This window comes from Carcharodon carcharias, chromosome 32, assembly GCF_017639515.1.
Source record: "Carcharodon carcharias isolate sCarCar2 chromosome 32, sCarCar2.pri, whole genome shotgun sequence".
NCBI lineage: Eukaryota > Metazoa > Chordata > Chondrichthyes > Lamniformes > Lamnidae > Carcharodon > Carcharodon carcharias.
The window spans coordinates 17,874,803-17,897,102 of record NC_054498.1 but is presented as its reverse complement, the minus strand read 5'-3'; the positions used below and the strand labels follow the sequence as shown (position 1 = coordinate 17,897,102).

Here is a 22,300-nt window from a genome sequence, read left to right as displayed (position 1 = left end):
GCTTGAATTCAGAAGGGGTGAAATGTTACACCTAGCTAGGAGAAGCTAAGAAGCAGTGGGAAGAATCTTCCTGTTGGCGATCGGGAGCGGGAGCGGGAGCTGGAGCGGGGCCCACTTGCCGATGCGTAAAATGACGCGCGGTGACATCAGGTGGGCATCCCGGCGTCACCCCGCACCATTTAGTTTTTCGGTTCGGCGGGACACCCGCCAAACTGTCAAAGGCCTATTAAGGCCACTTAAAACCTAATTAATTCAATTCAATGAGCTGCCCGTCCAACCTTAAGGTTGGTGGGGGGGCAGGTGAAGAGCCCAAGCAGCCTTCGCATTTTTCATGGAACCTCATCCACGGGCGGGATGAGCTTTCATGAAGTGTTTTAAAATCGAATAAAAATTTATACTTTTATTCTTTGGCATGTCCCAGCTCATATGATAGTGTCACATGAGAGGACATGCTTTAAAAGTGTTAAAAACCTTTATTTAAAACTTTAGCATTGAAGCAAATCTCCCTGAGGCACCTCCATGCCTCGGGGAGATCTCTGCGCTCTTTCGCTCTTCCGGGCGAGTGCCACCCTGGGCGGGCCTTAATTGGCCCTTGGCCGCCCATGTAAAATGGAGGCGCGTTCCTGATCGGGGGCGGCGATCGGGTTCGCACCCACCCCCACCCACCCCCCCCAACACAACTCCCCCAACGGGGGGAATTTTCTGGCCAGTGTGTTTATTTTTCCCAAAGATTACTGGTAAAATTAGTACTATGATAGATTTTTATTATTAGAGAGGTAAAGTCCAAAGACATAGTGAAACAATGGGAATTTCCATTCAAAAGGGAAAATATGTAAAAAGGAGCAAAGGTTGTGTGTAAGGGCAGGCATCCTAAGATCTAGCACAAGTGTGAATAGTCTCCAGCATCTAAGCCTCAAGCTGCTGTCTACAAGGAACTGAAGCTAAGAAAAACACACTTTGAATTCAACTGTTCAGGGTATTGTGAGTTAATTTGCCTGGGTCTTTTAAAATCTATGTGTCTCATTGTTACCTTAACGGAGATGTAACTGGGGTTTAGACTAATTAGGGTATTTAGAAGTTATCATTGTAGCAATTTGTGGATCTATATATATGTGTTAAAATAATTTCTTCTATTAAAAAAGGTTTAATTTAGTTTTGTAAGAAACCTATAAGACTTGATGGCCTTCTTTTTTCTGAATTAAAAGCCCGCATCTCAAAATAAGTAGAAATTGCAAAACAGTTGTGGCAGCTGCTTCAAGTTTCTCTCTGGGATCTGGGGAGCTTGGCATTTACCATCTGCTTGCCATAACCCACCCCATGTCCAACCCCTCACACCATCTATGCTCCTCTACCCACTCTCCATGGCCCTTTATAGCCCTTATGACAACTTAGTGCTATTTCATGCTCGCAACCATCACCCTTTGCCCTTACACACTCCATGCCAACCCACTCAATACCCAGCATGGGCAGACCTCAGGACCCATGCTGAGATTGAATAATACGAAGTTCTAAGTGTCTATTGAAGACTTAATTTTTTTTTAAAAACACGCTCATTCATAAAAACCCATTCAGTACACTTACACTCCTTCAACTACTTGATCACTTATAAAAACAAACATTGGAATTCACAGCCCCACTTCAAAGAATCTGTAACCACTTGTAGCTGTAAATCTAACCATGAAATGGCAGGCACCCCATTGTGATAATGCAAGGTTGTGAAATCGATCAATCAGTACTAATACAGAAATGACAAACCTCAGGCTTATGTCAACACAGTGAAATAGCAAGCAATTTTTTTTTAAACAATCCAGGATGTTTTTTAAAAGATTTAAAAGGCAGGAGTTTTAAATGCCTTTTGACAGTTTTGACAATTGCTTTTGACACCTTTCTTGACAAAGGCCATCTTATCTCCATTCATTATGTCCAAGTCCATATCCAAAGGGTAAACCCTGTCTCCAAAGGGCTCCACAAGGATTAGACCTGCTCCTACTAGGTCTAATCTGCACACATTGTGTTTCCTACTCCTGCCCAATGAAAATCAGACATGACTGGAGGCAGCTGATGCTTTACACGGGCAGCTGCCTCCGCGGAACACACGTGCGCAAATCCAGACCCGGCCCCATTCCCGCCCTCACAAAAATGGGAAGTGCTGTGTTTGGGGATGAGACATGCGGATTTCAGCCTTCTCTGCCATTTTTGCAACGACAGAGAGGTTCTCTGTTGTTACAATAATCCGGGTTCAGTACTTTTACCTTATTGTGAAATTTAATATGATGGTCCCATTATTACACCTCTCTTTTTCAGAGTTTGGTTTATTCCCATTCTCACTTTCCTTCTCAATTCTGCTTCTCCCTATGCCTGTTTGTTCTTTTCAAAGAGATTAAATAGTGAAACGAATTGCTCCATTAAAAAGGGAGTTTCACGAGCCCTTATTTGCAACTGCAGGTATGACATCAAACACCGTGTGGCATTTCCTCTGCTCACTTCAGTGTCTTTAGGGTTTCTCTTGAGCTGGCCAATTTGCAAGCAGTTGTGTGGCTGTGACTGCAGGCCCATTAGTGACAGGGCTGGGCTGTGCACGGCCACTTCTAGTCGAGGCCTTATAGCATCGGAGACTGGCCTTTCATTGCATCGGTCTGAAGTCCACATGAACATGAAACTACAGACAAAACCAGATTCTCTGCCAAGTCATGTGTCGCAGGTGTACACCACCCTCCCTTCCTTCATGTATGCTGGGTCAAAATACTGGAATTCCCTCTCTGACACCATCATGGGGGCACTGTTAGTACAAGGGCTCCAATACATCAAGAAGGTCCACAAACCACAATCATCTATATAGCAGCAGCTCACCAAGGTTTCTTCGACAGCACCTTCCAGACCCGCGACCTCTACCACCTAGAAGGACAAGGGCAGCAGGCACATGGGAACACCGCCACCTGGAAGTTCCCCTCCAAGCCACTCACCATCCTGACTTGGAAATATATCGCTGTTCCTTCACTGTCGCTGGGTCAAAATCCTGGAACTCCCTCCCTAACAGCACTGTGGGTGTACCTACACCACATGGACTGCAGCGGTTCAAGAAGGCAGCTCACCACCACCTTCTCAAGGGCAATTAGGGATGGGCAATGAATGCGGTCTTGCCAGCGACACCTACACCCCAAATGAAAATAAAAGACCAGCGAGGGATCTGCATTGTTGCCTGAAAAGTAAGAAAAAGAACAAAACAGGGTCCCCGAATTAACAGGTGCCCTCTCCCGCGGCGGGTCTGGTGACAACGGGTATGTAATCAGACAGGAGGGTGGTGGGTGAGGGCCCCGCCATCTTCCTGCCTCCACCCGATTAAGTCCAGGGCGGGAAGCCCGTGGACGGCCTCTGCCAATTGAGGCCCTTAAGTGGGCAATTAACGCCCGTATAAGAGCCCCACCCTGCCTCTGCTGGTATTCTCCCAGTGGCGGGCGGGGTACTTGCTGTGTGGGGAGCATGACAAGCAAGTCCTGTTAGGGTTTCTTGTGGGTGCCCAGTGGGGTGGTGGGGGAAGGGAGGAGGGGGTTTTGGGGCAGAGTTGGCCCCTCGTTCAAAGGCACTCAGTGCCTGAATCGAAAGGCCCATTGTTGGGAAGGGCGGTTGGGCCTGCTGAGAGCCAACTCTTGCCCTTGCTGGCGACCCTCCTCCTCCCCCCTTCTCTGCCTCCCTCCCCCGCAACCTTTCTCCCACCAACATGCACCTGTGGCCTAGGATTCAGCCAGGATGACCAACTCTGAGGAAACAAATTAATGGAAACTTTGACTGTGGGGTTGGGGTTGGGGTGGTGGGGTGGGCTGGTGGGAGTACTGGTGACACTGGAGGACCTGGGGCAGGGAAGGTGGTGACTTGATTTGAATCATATAAGATCCTGAGGGAACTTGATAGGGTGGACGTGGAGAGGATTTTTCCTCTTGTGGGAGAATCTAGAACTCGGGGTCAATGTTTCAAAAAAAGGGGGCGCTCATTTAGAGATGAGGAAATATTTTTTTCTCTCAGAGAGTTATCAGACTTTGGAATTCTCTTCCTCAAAAAGGTGAGTCCTTGAATATCTTTAAGGCAGAGGTAGATAGATTCTGGATAGGCACGGGGGTGAAAGGTTATTGGGTGAAGTTGAGGTCAAACTCAGATCAGCCATGATCTCATTGAATGGCGGAGCAGGCTCGAGGGGCCGAGGGGCCTACTCCTGCTCCTAATTCATGTGTTCGTATGTACGAGCAGCAAGGCCGGACACTGGGGTGGGGTTTGGGTGACTGGAGACCCAGGGGTGGTGCCAACAGACCAACAGAGTCGCCCGAATACAAAACCATGCCCTCGAACCATTCCACAGTTCCGGTGGTGCTGCTGTTCAATAAATCTGCTGGATTCTGATTGGCTGGCAGATCTTGGCGAGTGGGGCCTCCGCCCCTGGGGTCCTTGATCCCAGGGAAGCCCCGCCACTGTCCAGTTACGTGCCTGATTGGCACTCAATCCGGCAGGCCTTCCCTAAAAAGAGGCAACGCGGGTCTCTCACTGGCTCTCCACAGAGTCCCATCGCCTCGGTTAAATGTTCTAACTCAAGGTTTCCAAACATACAGCCCGTGGGCCAGAATCCAGCCTGCCAAAGCTTTCCATCTGGCCCGCCAACCTTTTATCACTGGCACCGGGACTGGCTTCTCATTGTGCGGGGGGAGGGGGAGGGTGGTGGGGGGGAGGTGGTGGGGGGGGGGGGTGAAGGGGGGTGAGCAAGGTTGCCATTAAAGCACCTCCCCTGTCCGCAGTACTTTAATTCGTTTTATTACAGGCATTGCTCACGGAACAGGATCTAGAAACACAGAAGGAGCAAAGTTCCAATGGTTTCAACCATTGCGGCGATGTGCAAGTCTCTGGCCTCTTGCCTTGCTCTTTTCTGTTGCATCAGTTTGAGCTGGACTGGAGCTGGACGGGAAGCTTCTGGGTTTAGGCCCAAGGCCTTTTAGACCCCTTTCAGTCCAACAATTTCCAAGGTGGGATTGTTAAGGGGGGTTGATACCAGAGGAGGTTTGTTGTCCAAAAGTCACCCATCCGTTCAATCTAACGGAGTATTGTTTTAGGAAGAAGGATTTTGGTAGAGGTTTTGAAACCCATTTTACACTTGTAGAGTTTTAAATTCATTCTGGAGATGTGGACATTGTTAACAAGGCCAACATCTGTTGTCAATCCCCAGTGTGATGGCTGGGCAGCTTCTCAAAGTGTTGCAGTCTGTACAACGAAGGTGTGCCCACAAGGCTGGTAGGTAAGCTAATAAATTAGTCTTCTCGTTTGAAGCTTGCTCATAAAAAAAATGCACATTTTTTTGCGTTGTTTTGATTAATAAGCGAGATAGATTTCTACTCCCTTATCTTTTCAAACTTTGCTCGCCTGCCATCTGAGTCAGAGAAGAACTGAAATGTGGCCCCTCTTGTGAAAAAGGCGGACACCCCCCCTGCTCTAACCCATTGTGCCACATAAGCCCCTTCAACGGCATGCAGGCAATACTCGTTTCAAACAAAAGTCGGAAAATCATATAGGACGATCGCGTCGAATAGAGAACAGCTGGTCACCATGGTTCCAGCGACAATCCGAGGCCTCAGGTGGGTGTTATGCCAGCAGCAGTCTCCGCCCTCCCGGTGGCGCTGCCGTTTAATAGATCCGCTGGCCTCTGATTGGCTGGCAGCTATCGGCGAGCGGGGCTCCCGCCCGCTTTATTTTCAAGAAGGCTTTATCATTGGAAACCCGCATCAAATGCACGGCAAGCAACCTAATGGACCTGAGCTCATTAAGATCACAACGCGCTATACGAACTGTAATTGTATGGTGGAAGTGCTCAGCAGAACCACCAACACTCTAGTCCAGACCTCTGTCCGTGAGGTAGGTTTTAAAACTTACCGTTTCTTTGTGCAGTAAAGGTTCCAACACAGTCCTCGCCTTTTCAAAAGGAGGAACTTTCAGCCTAAGGGAAAGGGAGGGAGATTAATCACGCCAAGTATTGGTCAATAATGTCCACTTCACAGAGATAAAGCCCTCTGGATATGTCCTGCTTTGGATGTCCCACTGCCCTGACTGCCATTAGCACCTGGAAAGCATCTGCTACATCCTGGTATGTCCATCTTTTATGGGCATTACTGAACCCAGTGATCACGTTGAGACCTGCTTTCGCTGTAGGAACAAATTACGCCAATGCTTAGTTTGCCGATGCCAGTGCTAAACTTGCACAGCTGGGTGAAAAAAACTGGAACAAGATCAATGACAATGAAGGGAATATCTTCTAACTGAAAAGAAAATGCAATCTCCCTTCTCCGCTTCGAACTTTTTACAAGGCACTCGGTTATTGTTTAAACTTTCCTGTTATTGTTCCTGTGACAATTGAGTGCATGCTCTAGCTGTCATTAAGAGCAGCTCTTACTGGGAAAGGTTAGGGCACATATATAAGGACCAGTTCCACCGGTACGCTTGATGCCTTCTGCGACCAGTGGGTACTGCAGGGGCTGGAGTGCATCGCCAGCCCCGGGAATGACACTTTAATTTAATTAGCTAAGCTTCCTTTGTAAGTTTTGTTTTTTTAATTACAGTGCCCCTCTAAGGGGCTAACAGCTCTGTTAATTAATGTATTCTTTATTGGTTTACAAAAGAGTACACAGAAACAATTCCCACCTGTTGGGGTGAGAAGTTGTGTGGAAGGGTAAAGTAGTCTGCACTTATGTTATACAGGGTTATGTGAACACACCCATGTTGAAGACAGACTGGCTCTAGCTTCTTCCTTTGTCAGAAAGATATTCAGCGAATTAACAACCCGTACTCCGAACAAACAACGATATAAGTTTCCTGACCTATCATTCATGAAAGCCAGGTTGCTTTATAAAGAGACTTCTCCTCACTCCCAGATGCCTTCTTTAGCTCTTTAGAAATATGAAGAACTTTTAAGAACAGAGAAAGAGCACTAAACCCATAAGATCTAGCCCCTTGTGCAATCAAAGAGGATCATAGAATGACACTGCCACGGAGGAGGCCATTTGGCCCATTGTGTCCATGCTGGCTCTCTGCAAGAGCAACTTAGCTTGGTCTACTCCCCTGCCTTTTCCCATGTAAATGTTCTATCTTCAGGGAACGATCCAATTCCTCTTTGATTTATGTCATTTTATGTGGCAGCTCATCATATCCCTCAAACTCTTCTTTCAAAAAAACATTGTTTACCTCACGTAAACATTAAAACTGCCAACTCGACTGGCGTTTCACTGAAAAAAGTGCTGACATCTCACTCCTACCTTCCTTTTTTTTTAAAAAAAACTGGCCAGTTCTGGGTCACAAATTCTTCCACGATAACACAAATAATCAGCCAGGATCACTCCAGCCTTCATCCTGAGAGTTACGCCACCTCAAAACTTCCAAACAGAACTGGACCAATGTCCTCGGCTTTTCCTGCGAACAAACTCCTCAAACCAATAAATCGCCCTGCCTGTTCCACTCTGCACTCTTTCTAAGGACAACATCAGGCAACACGGCAACAAGCCACAACTTCCTCTGCCCGGCCTTGAAAAAATAAACAAATTTGCATTTAAATAATCACGAGTGGGGGGGGTCAGCAGCTTCAACTTCAAGCCTTGAGCCAACCATTCAAGCACTTCTTATTTCTTTATTCTTTCTTGGGATGTGGGGGTCTCAGGCAAGGCCAGCATTTGTTGCCCACCCCTAATTTATTACTGAGTGCTTTGCCACACCATTTCAAGGGGCAGTTAAGAGTCAACCACGTTGCTGTGGATTTGGAGTCACATGTAGGCCAGGCCAGGTAAGGGCGGCAGATTTCCTCCCCTAAAGAGCATTAGTGAATCAGATGGGTTTAATACAACAATGATGGTCGTCATGGTCACCATTACCGAGACCAGCTTTATTATTGGAATTCAAATTCCACCAGCTGCTGTGGTGGGATTTGAACCCATGTTCTCAGAGCATTAGTCTGGAGCCCGCTGGATTACCAGCCCAATGAATTACGACTACGCCATTGTCTCCCTGTGAGAGTCGAGTCACTAACTCACTCACTCTCTCTGTCACACACACCCTCATTCTCTCTGTCTGTCTCACACACACACACACCCCAACAATAAACACACTCTCACTCACTCTCGCTGTCACACACACCCTCATTCTCTCTGTCTCTCGGAGCATGACACAGGGTAGGATGAGGTCGTCTCTGTTTCCACCACCCTCATAGCCGTCACGTTCCAGCTCATTACCACTCGCTGCATGGAAGTTCTTCCATCTGACAAGGTTGGGACACTGGTCAGGTTTGCCCTGTGGCCACTTAAGAGACCTACAAGTCTAGACCCAACTAATCACTCTGGCTGAAGACTGAAGTAGGCGTTGGGGAAGAGTTAAAATAAAATAAAGTCTCCCTTTTCCTCACCTGAATAGAATCTCTGCTCGGAGGTAATTCCCAATGCCACTGAAGTATTTTTGATTCAATAGCACCTCGCAGATTGGCTTGTCAAAGGCTTTATCGGATAGGTTTGACAGCACATTTGACCTGGTGACAAGAAAAGCAAAGATAAAAATTAAACTTGCAGCTACAAAAAAAAAAATTGGATTGGGAGAGCAAAAAGATGTAGGAAGTAGAGAAAAAATATAAATTACTAACAACAATTAAAAACTGAAGGAATGAGACTGAAAACTGCCAGAGAGATTGTTTGGCAATAATTAACGTGCATGATGTCATTAATGGTACTTGGACTGAAATGGACAAGGACTAAGGAACAGAGGGTTAGGTTTTGGGCCAAACATAAGAGGAAGAACTGTTTTTACACAGTGAGTGGGAATGACTTGGAACTCGCTGCCCACGAGGGTGGTCGAAGTATCGATGATGAATGATTTCTGAAGGACATGGGATGGACACTTGAGGGAAATAAACTTGCAGGGCTCCGGGGATAGAGCAGGAGAATGGGGCAGCTGGATTGCGCTACAGAGAGCCAGAATGGATTCGAAGGGCTGAATGGACTCCTTGTGTGCACAATGACAATGACAATGCAGGCAATGTCACAAACATCAACTTATATGTATAGAGTGTCTTTGGATAACATTGATAAATGCTCCAAAGCACTTCCTTCTTATTCTTTCACGGGATGTGGGCCTCACTGGCTGGGCCAGCATTTATTGCCCAACCCTAATTGCCCTTGAGAAGGTGATGGTGAGCTGCCTTCTTGAACCGCTGCAGTCCATGTGGTGTCGGTACACCCACAGTGCTGTTAGGGAGGGAGTTGCAGGATTTTGACCCAGCGACAGTGAAGGAACAGTGATATATTTCCAAGTCAGGATGGTGAGTGGCTTGGAGAGGAACTTCCAGGTGGCGGTGTTCCCATGTGTCTGCTGCCCTTGTCCTTCTAGGTGGTAGAGGTTGCGGGTTTGGAAGATGCTGTCAAAGGAGCCTTGGTGAGTTGCTGCAGTGCATCGTGTAGATGGTACACACTGCTGCTACTGTGTGTCGGTGGTGGAGGGAGTGGATGTTGAAGGTGGTGGATGGGTGCCAATCACGTGGACTGCTTTGTCCTGGATGGTGTTGAGCTTCTTGAGTGTTGTTGGAGCTGCACTCATCCAGGCAAGTGGAGGTATAATCTGAGGACAAGCTAGGTAAATATGGGGTAACAACGGAACAAACAAACTCTGATAGATAAAAACAAAAAACTGCGGATGCTGGAAATCCAAAACAAAAACAGAATTACCTGGAAAAACTCAGCAGGTCTGGCAGCATCGGCGGAGAAGTTGGATGAAGAGGAGAGGAATAAAGCTCATGTTGTGGACAAACAACAGCATGGATCTGATGGGCTGACTGGCCTGCTTCTGTGCTGTAAATACTATGCAAGGTAAATAGGTGTGCGACAATTGGAAGAGGAGATGAGGAGGGCTGTCCGGGAGGAAGAGGTGGAGGGGGAGGAGCAGATGGATTTAGGGAGGAAATTCCAGAGCCTGGGATGTTGGCACTGAAGGCACAGCCACCAATAGTGGGATGGAGAGGAAAACGCAAGAGGGACAAGCCAATGGCACTCATTGTCAAGAAAGGAAAATGGCTGCTTTAAAAGAACGCCACTTGGCCACGCAGTTCATGCCAGAGGTGCAGAGTTCACCTGGGCTATTGTGGATGGACATTTCAGGACAAATGGTCTGAAAAAAAGAAGAGTTGAGCCAGCAGATTTAGAGCTCACAACAGACAGGGTTGGTGGGGAGATTGAGGGGCAGAAAAAGAAATGGGCAAAATGTACAGAGCTGCTGGTGGAGGCTGGATACAGGTCAATCGATAGACTTAGTTCCAGGAGGAAAGGGGGCTCGTCCACCAATGTTACATAAACTGTACAGCACAAAAACAGGCCGTTCAGCCCAACTGGTTCATGCACGGCTTGAGTTCAAAATCAAAGTTGCATACAGAGCTCACCTATGAACTCCTCCTGATTTCAGTAACTCCAACCCCCGCCCCACCACACCACCACCCCCCCTACCCCCTCCACCCCACCGCGCCTCCAAACCAACACTCATGTCTTAAGCAGGGCTAGCCAGTGAGTAGCTGATGGCCGCAGGTTCAATCTCTGGATGGTGCTGAGTCAGGATCTCAGTCAGGGCAGTCTGCCAGTACCCTCAACACCCTTTACTCCATGGAGACAAAAATGACTGGGATCCGAATTCCCAATCAATCCCCAGTAACTCCAGGTGGAAGCGCACTTATGTGTGAATAAGAAAGTTCTTCCCACATTCACAACTAAAAACACACAGAAGAATATGTGCCAGGCATCCATGCAAACTCTACGTATGGCTCTGGCCTCACAAGGAGTTGATGCCTCACTGAAGTAGGGAAATTGAGGAAGTTGCCAAGAAAGACTTGCTTTTATCTAGCACCTTTCACACCCTCAGTACATCCCAAAGCACTTTACAGCCAACAAAGTGCTTTTTAAAGTGGAGTCACTATTGTAACACAGGAAACACGGCAGCCAATTGGAGCACAGAAAGCTCCCACAGTGAGCAAGTCAGTAAATGGTTAGATAATCTGACCTTGGTCATGTTGGTTGAAGGACGAGTGCAAGGGAGAGAACTCCCCTGCTCTTCTTCAAAATGGTGCCATGAGATCTGGTACTCCACCTCGGTCTAACATCTCATTGAAAAGACGGCACGTCCAACTGTGCAACACTCCCTCTACCTCACTGGAGTGTCAACCTGGATCTTGTGTTCAAATCTCTAGAGAGGGATTTGAACTCACAGCCTTCTGACTCAGAGATGAAAGAGCTATCAAAAAAACTCTTGCCGACACCACAAGCCAAGCAACTTTCTTTGAAAATAACTCCTTGCATGCGCGAGGAAGCTAATATTGGACAGGAAGTGTTCAATGTTATCCTGGACCCAATACAGGTCGTGATGTCAGGTACCCATTGAGCAGGCCACACTGTAAACTTAACATACTGCCCTACATAATTTAGATATGAGGACCAGGCTCCCCGTGAAAGGGAATCAGTCAAATCTAATTAATTCACCCAAATTTGGTTAAAAACAGCCTACTCGGCAGGGCTGCTTCACAAGAGTGAAGCAATCGCCTGAAAGTAGAATGATCACAACTGAGTCAGAGAGGGTTAAGAATAGAAGAACATAAGAAATAGAAGCAGGAGTGGATCATACGATCCGTCAAGTCTGTTCCACTATTCAATACGATCATGGCTGACCTTCTGCCTTAATTCCATTTTTCCACCCGCTCCCCATATCTCTTGATTCCCTGAGGCCAAAAATCTGTCCATGTCAGCCTCAAATATGTTCAATGATGGAATGTCGCTCCAGCTCAAAATACCATTGTCCGCTGGCCTGAACAATGGAATAAAGCAAGTGGACAAGCTCAGCGCTCCCCCCACTCCATACCCACCTCCCCCGCCAGCCCTCCCAGAGAAACTAGAAAGTAGGTGAGAAAAGAGGAAAGCCACTTATACCTGAACTTCTCGTATTCAAGCAGCACACAAGGCCCTCTGTCCAACTGCCAGGTCCCATTGACCTCCCAACTCCCAAATCTCCTCGGGTCAACGAAGCACAACACCTGCGTCGGCTCCTCTTTGGTGAAGAATTTGAGATGGGCGTGCTTTGGGATCTCTTCCTCAGTTGTCAGCTTGAAGGACCCAGACATTCCAAAGCGGAAGATGATGTCCATTGGCGCAGGCAGCTTGTTCTCGTGCCCCGCCACGTTCGACTTAACGTCCTCCTTCCCATCCTCCTCTTTGATGGGGGTAAGAGTCAGCTTGACCTCTTTCCCTCTTGACACTGCAGAGATGAGGTAGGCATCACACTTGAAAGGCACATCACAGTTTTTGCTCACTGCAGATTTTTCCACTTGCCCTGAAAACACAGTGCCACTGCAGGCCCGGTTAACAAACCTGCTCGCCAAGTGGAGTTCAGGTCCTTCAGGCATTTTCAAATTCAATCTAGGATAACAATAAAAACACAATGATCAGGACAGATGACAATGGTCCGCGGGCAGGCTGAACACTAGTCTTAAAGAAGCACTTCTCTCACCTCAAGAGTGGAGAACAATTTGAACTAAGATCTTAAGAAATAGGAGCAGGAATAGGCCCTTTGGCCCCTCGAACCTGCTCCTCCATTCAATAAGATCATGGCTGATCTGATTGTGGCCTCAACTCCACTTTCCTGTCTGTCCACCCCCACCAACAACCCAACCCCGCCCCCCCAACCCCCAGCGTTATCCTCGATTCCCTTACAGATCAAAAATCTGTCTAACTCAGTCTTGGGTATGTCCAATGACCCAGCCTCCACTGCTTTCTGGGATAGAGAATTCCAGGGATTAATGACCCTCTGAGAAAAGATATTCCTCCTCATTTCTGCCTTAAACGGGAGACCCCTTATTCTGAAACTGTGTCTCTTAGTTCTACATTTCCCCCATGAGGGGAAACATCCCCTCAGCTTTTGCCTTATCAAGCTCCCCTCAGAATCTTACATGTTTCAATAAGATCACATCTAATTCTTCTAAGCTCCAACAGATATACTCAACCTGTTCCAGGACACCTGGTAAGTGGTGTGAATTGTATGGGGACCACAAACTTCCATTGGATTGGTCCACGATTATGCTTGGCAAAGTACAGCAGTGATTTGCCATTGCCTTCTGCAGTGTGGCTGAGCAGGAACTCTCCTGCTCTTACCACCTGTCATAAGGTGTAGTGGAAGGATTTCCAGGCTGATAATCAACCTGCTCGGCCACATTATGAACATACCTTCCATGGCCATCAAGTCCTGAAGCGGGACTTGAACCCAAAGCCTCTAGCCCAGAGGTAGGGACACTACTACTGCGCCACAAGACCACATAGTTTACATAAGCGTACAAAAAAAATTGCATTTAGATAGTGCCTTTAATATCGTAAGACATCTCAAGGCGCTTCACAGAAACATTATCAAACAATTGACAACAAGCCACAAGAGGAAATATTAGGGCAGGTGACTAAATACCTTGATCAAAGAGTTAGGTTAAGGAGCTTCTTCAAGGAGGGCAAAGAGGCAGAGAGGTTTGGGGAGGGAATTCCAGAGCTTAGTTGAAGGCATGGTCTTCAATGGTGGGAGCAATGAGATTGGGGATGTTTACAAAAGGTCAGCTTTGGTGGAATGCAGACATCGCAGAGGTTTGCAGGGCAGGAAGAGGCTGTGGAGATAGGGAGACGGTGAGGACATGGAGGAATTTGAAAATAAGGGAAGACTTTTAAAATCGAGGTCTTGCCGAACTGGGGTCCAACATGGTCAGCGAGCACAGTGGGGGCGGGGGGAGCATGGCTTAGCGGGATACTGCGCGGGATAGGACTCAGTCAGAACATTTTGTTCGAGCTAAAGTTTGTGGAAGGTAGAGGCGGAAGGCCGGCCAGGAGACCACTCAAAGAGGCACCAAAGCTTGTCAATCTTTGGAACTCTCTTCCCCAGACAGCGGTGGAGGCAGGGTCAATGAATATTTTTAAGACGGATTCTTGACTAACAAGGGAGTCAAAGGTTAATAGGGGGTAGACGGAATGTGGGGTTGAGGCCACAATCAGATCAGCCATGGTCTCATTGAATGGCGGAGCAGGCTCGATGGGCCGAATGGCCTACTCCTGCTCCTAACTCCTATGAAGGGATGAATGAAAGTTTCAGTAGATGACGTTGGGGCATGTACACACACTGACTATATTTTTAAGGTGAGATGTGCTGCCCTATGTCAGCATGATGCCACTAAAATCAGCACAGAGAGAACCGAGGCACATCAAAATGAAAACTTCAAAAAATTCCTGGGTTTTACAAAGAATGGCATTGGAAATAAGAGAAAGGTGCAAGCCTCTGCCTACTGAAATCTCCATACAATTCACACTATTTACCAGGTGTCTCAGAAGTCTGAGGTTTCTTGAAAGATCATTAGATTTTCAATTGGATATTTTAAACCTCTTCATTGCAGCTCTATATTGTGATTCTGAAACTATTTTTGGTACGGATTCCGCAGCTGAGTGCTTGAGGGTTCCAACCTCTGCATAGTGCATGACTGTGGTGCCAGGATACAGTTAGTGCCAGTGGAGCCGGTTCTACAAATCCACACTGCCAGTCTTGCTGGTTAGCTGGGAAATTTGGGATATCGCAGGCCTTCTGCCCTGCCTGAGATTCCCTGATCACGGAATCCTAGAGCACAGGAGGAGGCCATTCAGCCCATTGTGACTTTTGCTGGCTCTTAGAAAGAGCTAACCAATTAGTCCCACTCCTTCACTCTTCCCCTCTAACCCTCCAATTTTATCCTTTTCAACTTTATATCCAATCCCCTTTAGAAAGTTACTAACGAATCTGATTCCACTGCCCTTTCAAGCAATGCCTGCCAGATCACAACAACTTGCTGCATAAAAATATTTTTCTCCTAGATTCTTTCTCAATTATCTTAAAGCTGTCTCATCTTGTTGCCAACCTTCTGACAAAAACGTTCACTATTTCTGAAAGCCTCCATTAAATCTCCATTTTACCGTCAAAGGAGTGCAATCCCAGTTTCTCTAATCTCTGCTACATATGCAATCAGTGGACAAAATTGCCCTAATAGCATGTAAGTAGAAAAGCCCCTAAATATTTCAAATACTGCCTATATGCTTAGTGATTCTCTGTGATTACTCAGTCAGAGTACATTGAACATTGTTCACCTAATGCCACAATATAGCACAGCAACAGCAAAATACTGCATTCCCTACAGTAATAGGGACCCAAAATGGCAAACTGTTACATAGAAACATAGAAACTAGGAGCAGGAGTAGGCCATTCGGCCCTTGAGCCTGCTCCACCATTTATTATGATCACGGCTGATCATCCAACTCAATAGCCTGCTCCTGCTTTCTCCCCATACCCTTTAATCCCTTTCGCCCCAAGAGCTATATCTAACTCCTTCTTGAAAACATACAATGTTTTATCTCAACTACTTTCTGTGGTAGCGAATTCCACAGGCTCACTACTCTCTGGGTGAAGAAATTTCTCCTCATCTCAGTCCTAAATGGTCTACCCCATATCCTCAGACTGTGACCCCTGGTTCTGGACTCCCCCACCATCGGGAACATCCTTCCTACATCTACCCTGTCTAGTCCCATTAGAATTTTATAGGTTTCTATGAGATTCCCCCCTCATTCTTCTGAACTCCAGCGAATATAATCCTAACCAACTCAATCTCTCCTCATATGTCAGTCCCACCATCCCAGGAATCAGTCTGGTAAACTTTCGCTGCACTCCCTCTATAGCAAGAATATCCTTCCTCAGATAAGGAGAACAAAACTGCGCACAATATTCCAGGTGTGGTCTCACCAAGGCTCTGTATAATTGCAGCAAGACATCCCTGTTCCTGTACTCGAATCCTCTGACTATGAAGGCCAACATACCATTTGCCTTCTTTACTGCCTGCTGCACCTGCATGCTTACCTTCAGTGACTGGTGTACAAGGACACCCAGGTCTCATTGCTCTTTGAGCCTGCTTCACCATTCACCATGATCATGGCTGATCCTCTGTCTCAACTCCGTACTCCCGCTCTCTCCCCATACCTCTTGACACCTTTAGAGTCTGGAAATCTATTTCCTTCTTAAATATATTCAGTGACTTGGCCTCCACAGCCCTCTGTGGTAGAGAATTCCACAGGTTCACCACCCTCTGAGTGAAGAAGTTTCTCTTCATCTCAGTCCTAAATAGTCTACCCCGTATCCTGAGACTGTGACCCCTTGTTCTAGACTCCCCCACTCAGCCAGAGGAAATGTCATCCCTGCATCAAGTCTGTCCATCCCTGTCAGAATGTTATATATTTCAATGAGATCTCCTCTCATTCTCCTAAACTCCAGTAAATGCATACCTAGTTGGCCCAAGCTCTCCTCATACAACAATCCTGCCATCCCAGGAATCAATCTGGTGAACCTTTGCTGCACTCCCTCTATGGCAAGTATATCATTTCTTGGATAAGGAGACCAAAACTGCAAACAATACTCCAAGTGTGGGCTCACCAAGGCACTGTATAGCTGCAGTAAGACATTCTTGCTCTTGTACTCAAGCTATCTCGCAATGAAGGCCAACATACCATTTGCCTTCTTAACTACTTGCTGCACCTGCATGCTTGCTTTCAGTGATTGGTGTAGAAGGACACCCAGGTCCCTTTGTACATCAACATTTCCCAATCTATCACCATTTAACTAATACTCTGTCCTGTTTTTCCTACCAAACTGGATAACTTCACACTTATCCACATTATACTGCATCTGCCATGCATTTGTCTGAGTTTATAAGACAGGCATCATCAAAAATTAAAGATCAAGCAACACTTTAAAGGTTCAATATAAATGCATATAGTTATTACTCAGAATAGAGATTATATAGCAGGCTATATAGAGATCATATAGCAGAAGTTTCACACGTGTGCACAGGTCACATTCAGCCTCCAAACCCTGGCGAACTCAGTCCCACTCTCACTTGAAAAAATCAGTAGAAATTAAAATTGGACGGTTTTTATAACTAGTGGATAATTCACAACTAAAGTTTCAGGTTCGAGTTGAAAATCAACACCAATAAACAAAGGCCTTTCATAACCTCAGGACATCCCAAAGCGCTCAACAGCCAATGAAGTGTTTTTTGAAGTACAGCCGCTAATTTAACGTAGGAAATGCAGCAGCCAATTTGCGCACAGCAAGCTCCCACAACCAGCAATGTGATAACGATCAGATAATCTGCACACTGAAGCAAAAACAGAAAGTCCAGGTCGATACTCAGTAGGTCAGCAGTCAGCTTTATGCAAGTCAGTCAAGATTTAAATATTAGTCGGGGGAATGCTACTGCTCTATTTCAAATGGTGCTATGGGATTATTTACGGCCACCTGAGAGGGCAGGCAGGGCCTTAGTTTAATACCTCAGCCAAAAGATGGCATCTCCAACAATGCAGCACTCCCAGCCTGGATTTTCTGCTCACGTTTCTAGAGCAGGATTTGAACTCCTAACTCTGAGCTGTGAGTGCTAACCACTGAGTAACCATGGCATGAACCATAAACCTATCTATATCATGGGCTTAATCCATCCACATACACTTACACAAAAAGACACGCTGCTGAACACAGAATAAACCTGCACTGCTTCTCTCCTGCTGTGGGCTGGCCAGAGACCCTATAGCCGCAGTAAAGGAACGATGGCGGGGGGGGGTGGGGGGTGCGTGTGGATTGAACTGAGCACAGCTGGCGGATGCCTAAGCAGGTTAAAGCGCAATACTTCCTTCCCAGAGATAAATACAAAAAAACTGCGGATGCTGGAAATCCAAAAGGCAGAGTTTTATACTTCCTTCCCAGTCGAGAATCCCCGGGCGCTTGTAGCGCTGCGCTCCGTCTGCATGTCTATGAGGATTTATTGTCGGGTCCGAATCGTGAACAAATCTGTTATGAAACAGCTGGAACGTGGCAATGAAATGTACAAAGGCTTGCAACAAGATCAAAATGATAAGGAATGAAACATACACATACATACACACACACACACACACACACAGAGAGAGAAATGGCTGGTACAATTAGACTTTGCAATGCAATGGAAAGTTTAGTCTGAACAAACCCAGGACAATATCAATGCTTCTTCCTTGTCCAAAGTGGGGTTTCACTTCCTCTCTCTTCATTGAGAAGCAATCTGGGACCTGTAGTCCTCGCACAGCACTGACGTCAGCCTTAAAGGAGCAGGGTTGCACTCTGCCTTTTGGTTAAATAGGAAGACTTGCACTGTCACACGTGTTACAGTTCACTCAGAGGGTTATGAGTTGCTCTGGCAACATGCATGTTGTGGGCTGGAGCTGTGATGGGTAGAGGCTTCCACGTTCATGGCTGACCTGGAATCTCTCTTACTGCCTGCCATTGGCGTGTGTTGGACGGATTTTCACGTTGATACTCAAGCTGTTTGAGCACACCTTCCTTGGCCATCAAGTCCTGGGATGGGACTCAGTGCTTTTCATCAGAGACAGGGAGGCGACCCACTGTGCCACAAGACCCCCTCATAACACTGTTATATCATATTCATAAAGAGCTAATTCTTCTGATCATGTACATCAGGATGCTACACCGCTGTCAGGTGCCAAGCAACAACACATCAGTCCACCAACCACATGGAAACCAACAATTAATACACTTGATGAAGCTCCAGCATTTTGAGTCTAAAAGTGTGATTATTTCAAACTTCTGGGAACAAAAAGGCATAACAAGCACCTTTTATGACCACAGGATATCTCAAAGCCAGTGAAGTACTTTTTTGAAGTGTGGTCCCTGTTGGAATGTGAGAAATGCAGCAGCCAATTTGCACACAGCAAGCTCCCATGAATAGCAATGTCATAATGGCCAGATAATCTGTTTCCGTGTTGTTCATTAAAGGATAAATATTGGCCAGGATACCGGGATTGCTCCCAAACTCTCCTTCAAAATAATGGCATTGGATCTTTTACCTGAAGGGGAGATGGGGTGCTATATGCTCTGAAGAAGGGTTATACGGACTGGAAACATTAACTCGGTTTCTCTCTCCACAGATGCTGCTAGACCTGCTGAGTTTTTCCAGCACTTCCTGTTTTTGTTTTAGGTTTCCAGCATCCACAGTATTTTGCTTTTATGCTATATGTTCTTATTGTCTTTGGCTCCCAGATCTTATTAATAATCACACTTTATGTTTGTAAAGATCAGAAACTCTCTGCGTTTAATTTTGTCATGCTGTCTGGTTCAAAAGAAAAAGCAGATGGTACTGGTTATGTACACATCACTTCAGTCTCTAGTGCAGTTGTGAAATGTGGTCCCCTGGAACACTTACACATAACACAATAGTTCCTAACTATTTACAGAGAATACAACAACATATAACACAGGTCCTCGGCTTAATACCTGAACTGAAAGACAGCACCTCCGACAGCGCAGCACCCCCTCAGTGCTGCACTGGAGTGTCAGCCTTGAATTTGCACTCAAGTCTCTGCAGTGGGACTTGAAGCCGCAACTTCAGTCTCGGAGGAGTGATTGCTACAAACTGAACCACAGGTGGGCAGCATTCATATATTAAAATGAAATGTGGCCAATATCAATGGAAGATTTTTTTTTCAAAAGAATTCTGACCTCTCTTGTACCTCTGTTGCACTTTTTGGCAAAAAGAGGAAGAGGAATGTAGGCCCAAGGCTGGCCTATCCCTGTTCTGATAACGTCAGCTCAGTGCAAGAACTCCAAGTCAGAAAATTCAAGCCAGCACATGAACGTTTAATCCGGGCTAATGATTTGGTGTGGTTTGGAGGGAATGTTGGATCGTCAATGGTTTTTCCAATGAGAAATTAAGTCACAGTCCCTCTCCCTCCCTGTCTCCCTGTGCTGGTGGGTGTAAGTGTTGCCAGCTGTGGTTGGACGTAGTCCAGGACATTGTGTTGTGTGACTTCCTGTGGGATCAGCATCCATCTCCCGGTGGCCAAAGAAAGCCTTCCAGGAGATCGTGAAACAATATTTTACATCCACGCCACTGAGTGAATGGGGCCAGTTTGCTCCACAAGTATCAACACCCACCCCCTCCCCCGAAACCAGGAAGGGGAGTCCCTGTGGCGCAGGCTGGGAATTGTGTGGCGGAGAGCTGGGAACTGGGCGGTGAGCAGACTACAACTCCCAGAGGACACTGCAGCTGCTTTGGGGAGAACGGTGACGTGACTTATCAAGTGAAACCCCAGAAATTGAGGCACAGGATGAGAGTGGTGGCTGGATACAGCTGTAACAGAGGGTAAATAGCTCAGCTGACATTGAGATCTTCTTGTGGCTTATATTTCCAGTATCTCTCCCTACCTGCACCCCCTCCCCCCCTCAAATTATTGTGCTTCAATAGCAGTAAGAGAAGGAGAGGCAGGATTTTTTTTTAATTCATTCATGGGATGTGGGCATTGCTGGTAAAGCCAGCATTTATATTACCCATCCCTAATTTCCTTTGTTTAGAGTCAACCACATTGCTGTGGATATGTAGGCCAGACCAGATTTGTAGGACCGCAGATTTCCTTCTTTAAAGGACATTAGTGAATCAGGTAGGTTTTTACAACAATCAACAATGGTTTCACAGTCATCATTAGACTTTTAATTCCAGATTTTTATTGAATTCAAATTCCACTATCTGCTGCAGTGGGATTCGAACCCAGGTTACCAGAGCATTGCCCTGGGTCTCTAGGTTACCAGTCCAGTGACAATACAACTATGTCACCACCTCCCTCACCCCTAGAACCCATTCACGCCACGCCGCTGGGTTCTGTGACGCCACTTCCGCCAACATCTCCTGAAATACATCCAACCAGAGTTGGCAACCCTACTAGGAGACACACATCAGGGAACTTGGGACATGAGGAACCCGATCCTACCAATCAACAAGCAGCACGATGTGATCAGCTCCATTGGTCAATGTACTGCAGGTCACTGTGGCTGGGCAGAGTGTCAGCAAGAGCTCAATACTGGGCACCTTCGTGGGTCAGGGATTTTCACTGGACACCTGCTCGTTCTACCATTTATCAACACGAATAAAGAACATGTGCTTTCAAAGAGCCAGTGGTGGTATGATGGGCCAAAAGGCCTCCTTCTGCACTAAATCATTCTGCATCAAGTTCCTGTACCGTAAAGGTGAGTGTTCAACAGCAGAGATCGAATGGTATCTGGAGCACAACAAACAGATTATCACAAAATGTTGAATACAGCAGTTTCTTTAATCCCTGGTTACTTAAGAACAGTTGGGCCAGCCATCAACATGTAGGCCCTCACAACTTTGTTTGGGATGTTTCTGACCTTGCCGGCCAACGTTCGTCCCTCAAGCGCCGCCTCCAAAGAACTAGCCATTCACATCAATGCTGCTTGTGGGGCCTTTGTGCGCAGAATGGCTCCCAACTTTGCCCACATTACGCAACTGACTAAACTTCACCAAGTAATTAACTGGCTGTAAAACGCCTTTGAAACATCCTGAGGAAGTGAAGGGCGCTTTATAAAATGACTCATGACCATTCTCCCTGCAGGCAATGATTCATGGTTAGAATAGCAGTTTTAGAAGTTTTGTGCTGTGCATCTGTTTGTCAAGGTGAAGGTATTGTCCAAATAAAAAATGGCCATTTGGAGGTCTCATTTGGTGCATTGTGCTGTGGATTTATTTTACAGACAATTATATCCACTGAATAGCTTTCGTATGTTGTAATTAATACCAAAATATATAGCTTTTCCTTTCTGAACTGATCGTAAGTGAACAACTTGCACTTCTATCGCTCCTTTTGTATTGTAAAGGGTCACAAGGGACTTCACAGGAGCATTATCAATCAAGATTTGACATTGTGCCACATAAGAGATTAGAACAGGAAACCAAAAGCCTGTTGGAAGAGCTAGGTTTTAAGGAGCATCTTAGAGGAGAAAGAGGCAGAAAAGTTTAGGGAGAGGATTCTAGAGCCTAGGACCTAAGATAAGCCAACAATGGTGAATTGATTAAAATCAGGAATGAGTGAGACCAGAACTGGAGGAGGACAGAGATCAGGGAGGATTGTAGTATTATACAGAGAACTACTCCATCATCCATTTAGTGAAACAAATTAGATATGTAGTCAAAGTTGCCTTGTTCTTACCTTTAAGCCCTTTTCCCATTTTCAATCCTTTTATATCCGGTAGAAATAACTGTTCAAAGAAAATGACCAAAAAAGTCCTGATGATTTCTCTCCAGGGTTGCACACAGCAGTGCCCTGGAGTTATGTCTTTTTTGTTCCCAGAAGTTTGAAACAATCACATTTTTAGAGTGTGGGGGTGA

The 22,300-nt window shown here is 46.3% G+C and overlaps 1 protein-coding gene across 3 annotated transcripts in view; it reads right to left on the bottom strand.

The window, feature by feature from the left end:
* Positions 1-18,186, bottom strand: part of neil1 (nei-like DNA glycosylase 1) — a 46,722-nt gene extending 28,536 nt beyond the window's left edge. The window contains exons 1-4 of one of the 3 annotated variants that reach the window (XM_041178477.1): positions 18,095-18,186; positions 11,967-12,452; positions 8,420-8,539; positions 5,908-5,971 (exon numbers count right to left, since the gene is read on the bottom strand). In XM_041178477.1, the coding sequence (XP_041034411.1) occupies positions 5,908-5,971; positions 8,420-8,539; positions 11,967-12,439 (657 nt within the window). In that variant the 5' untranslated portion in view covers positions 12,440-12,452; positions 18,095-18,186. Of the gene's footprint in view, positions 1-5,907; positions 5,972-8,419; positions 8,540-11,966; positions 12,453-17,584; positions 17,764-17,824; positions 17,914-18,094 lie in introns of those variants that run through there. The other 2 variants (XM_041178476.1, XM_041178478.1) reach the window with 2 other exon arrangements.
* Between the last annotated feature and the right edge of the window lie 4,114 nt (positions 18,187-22,300).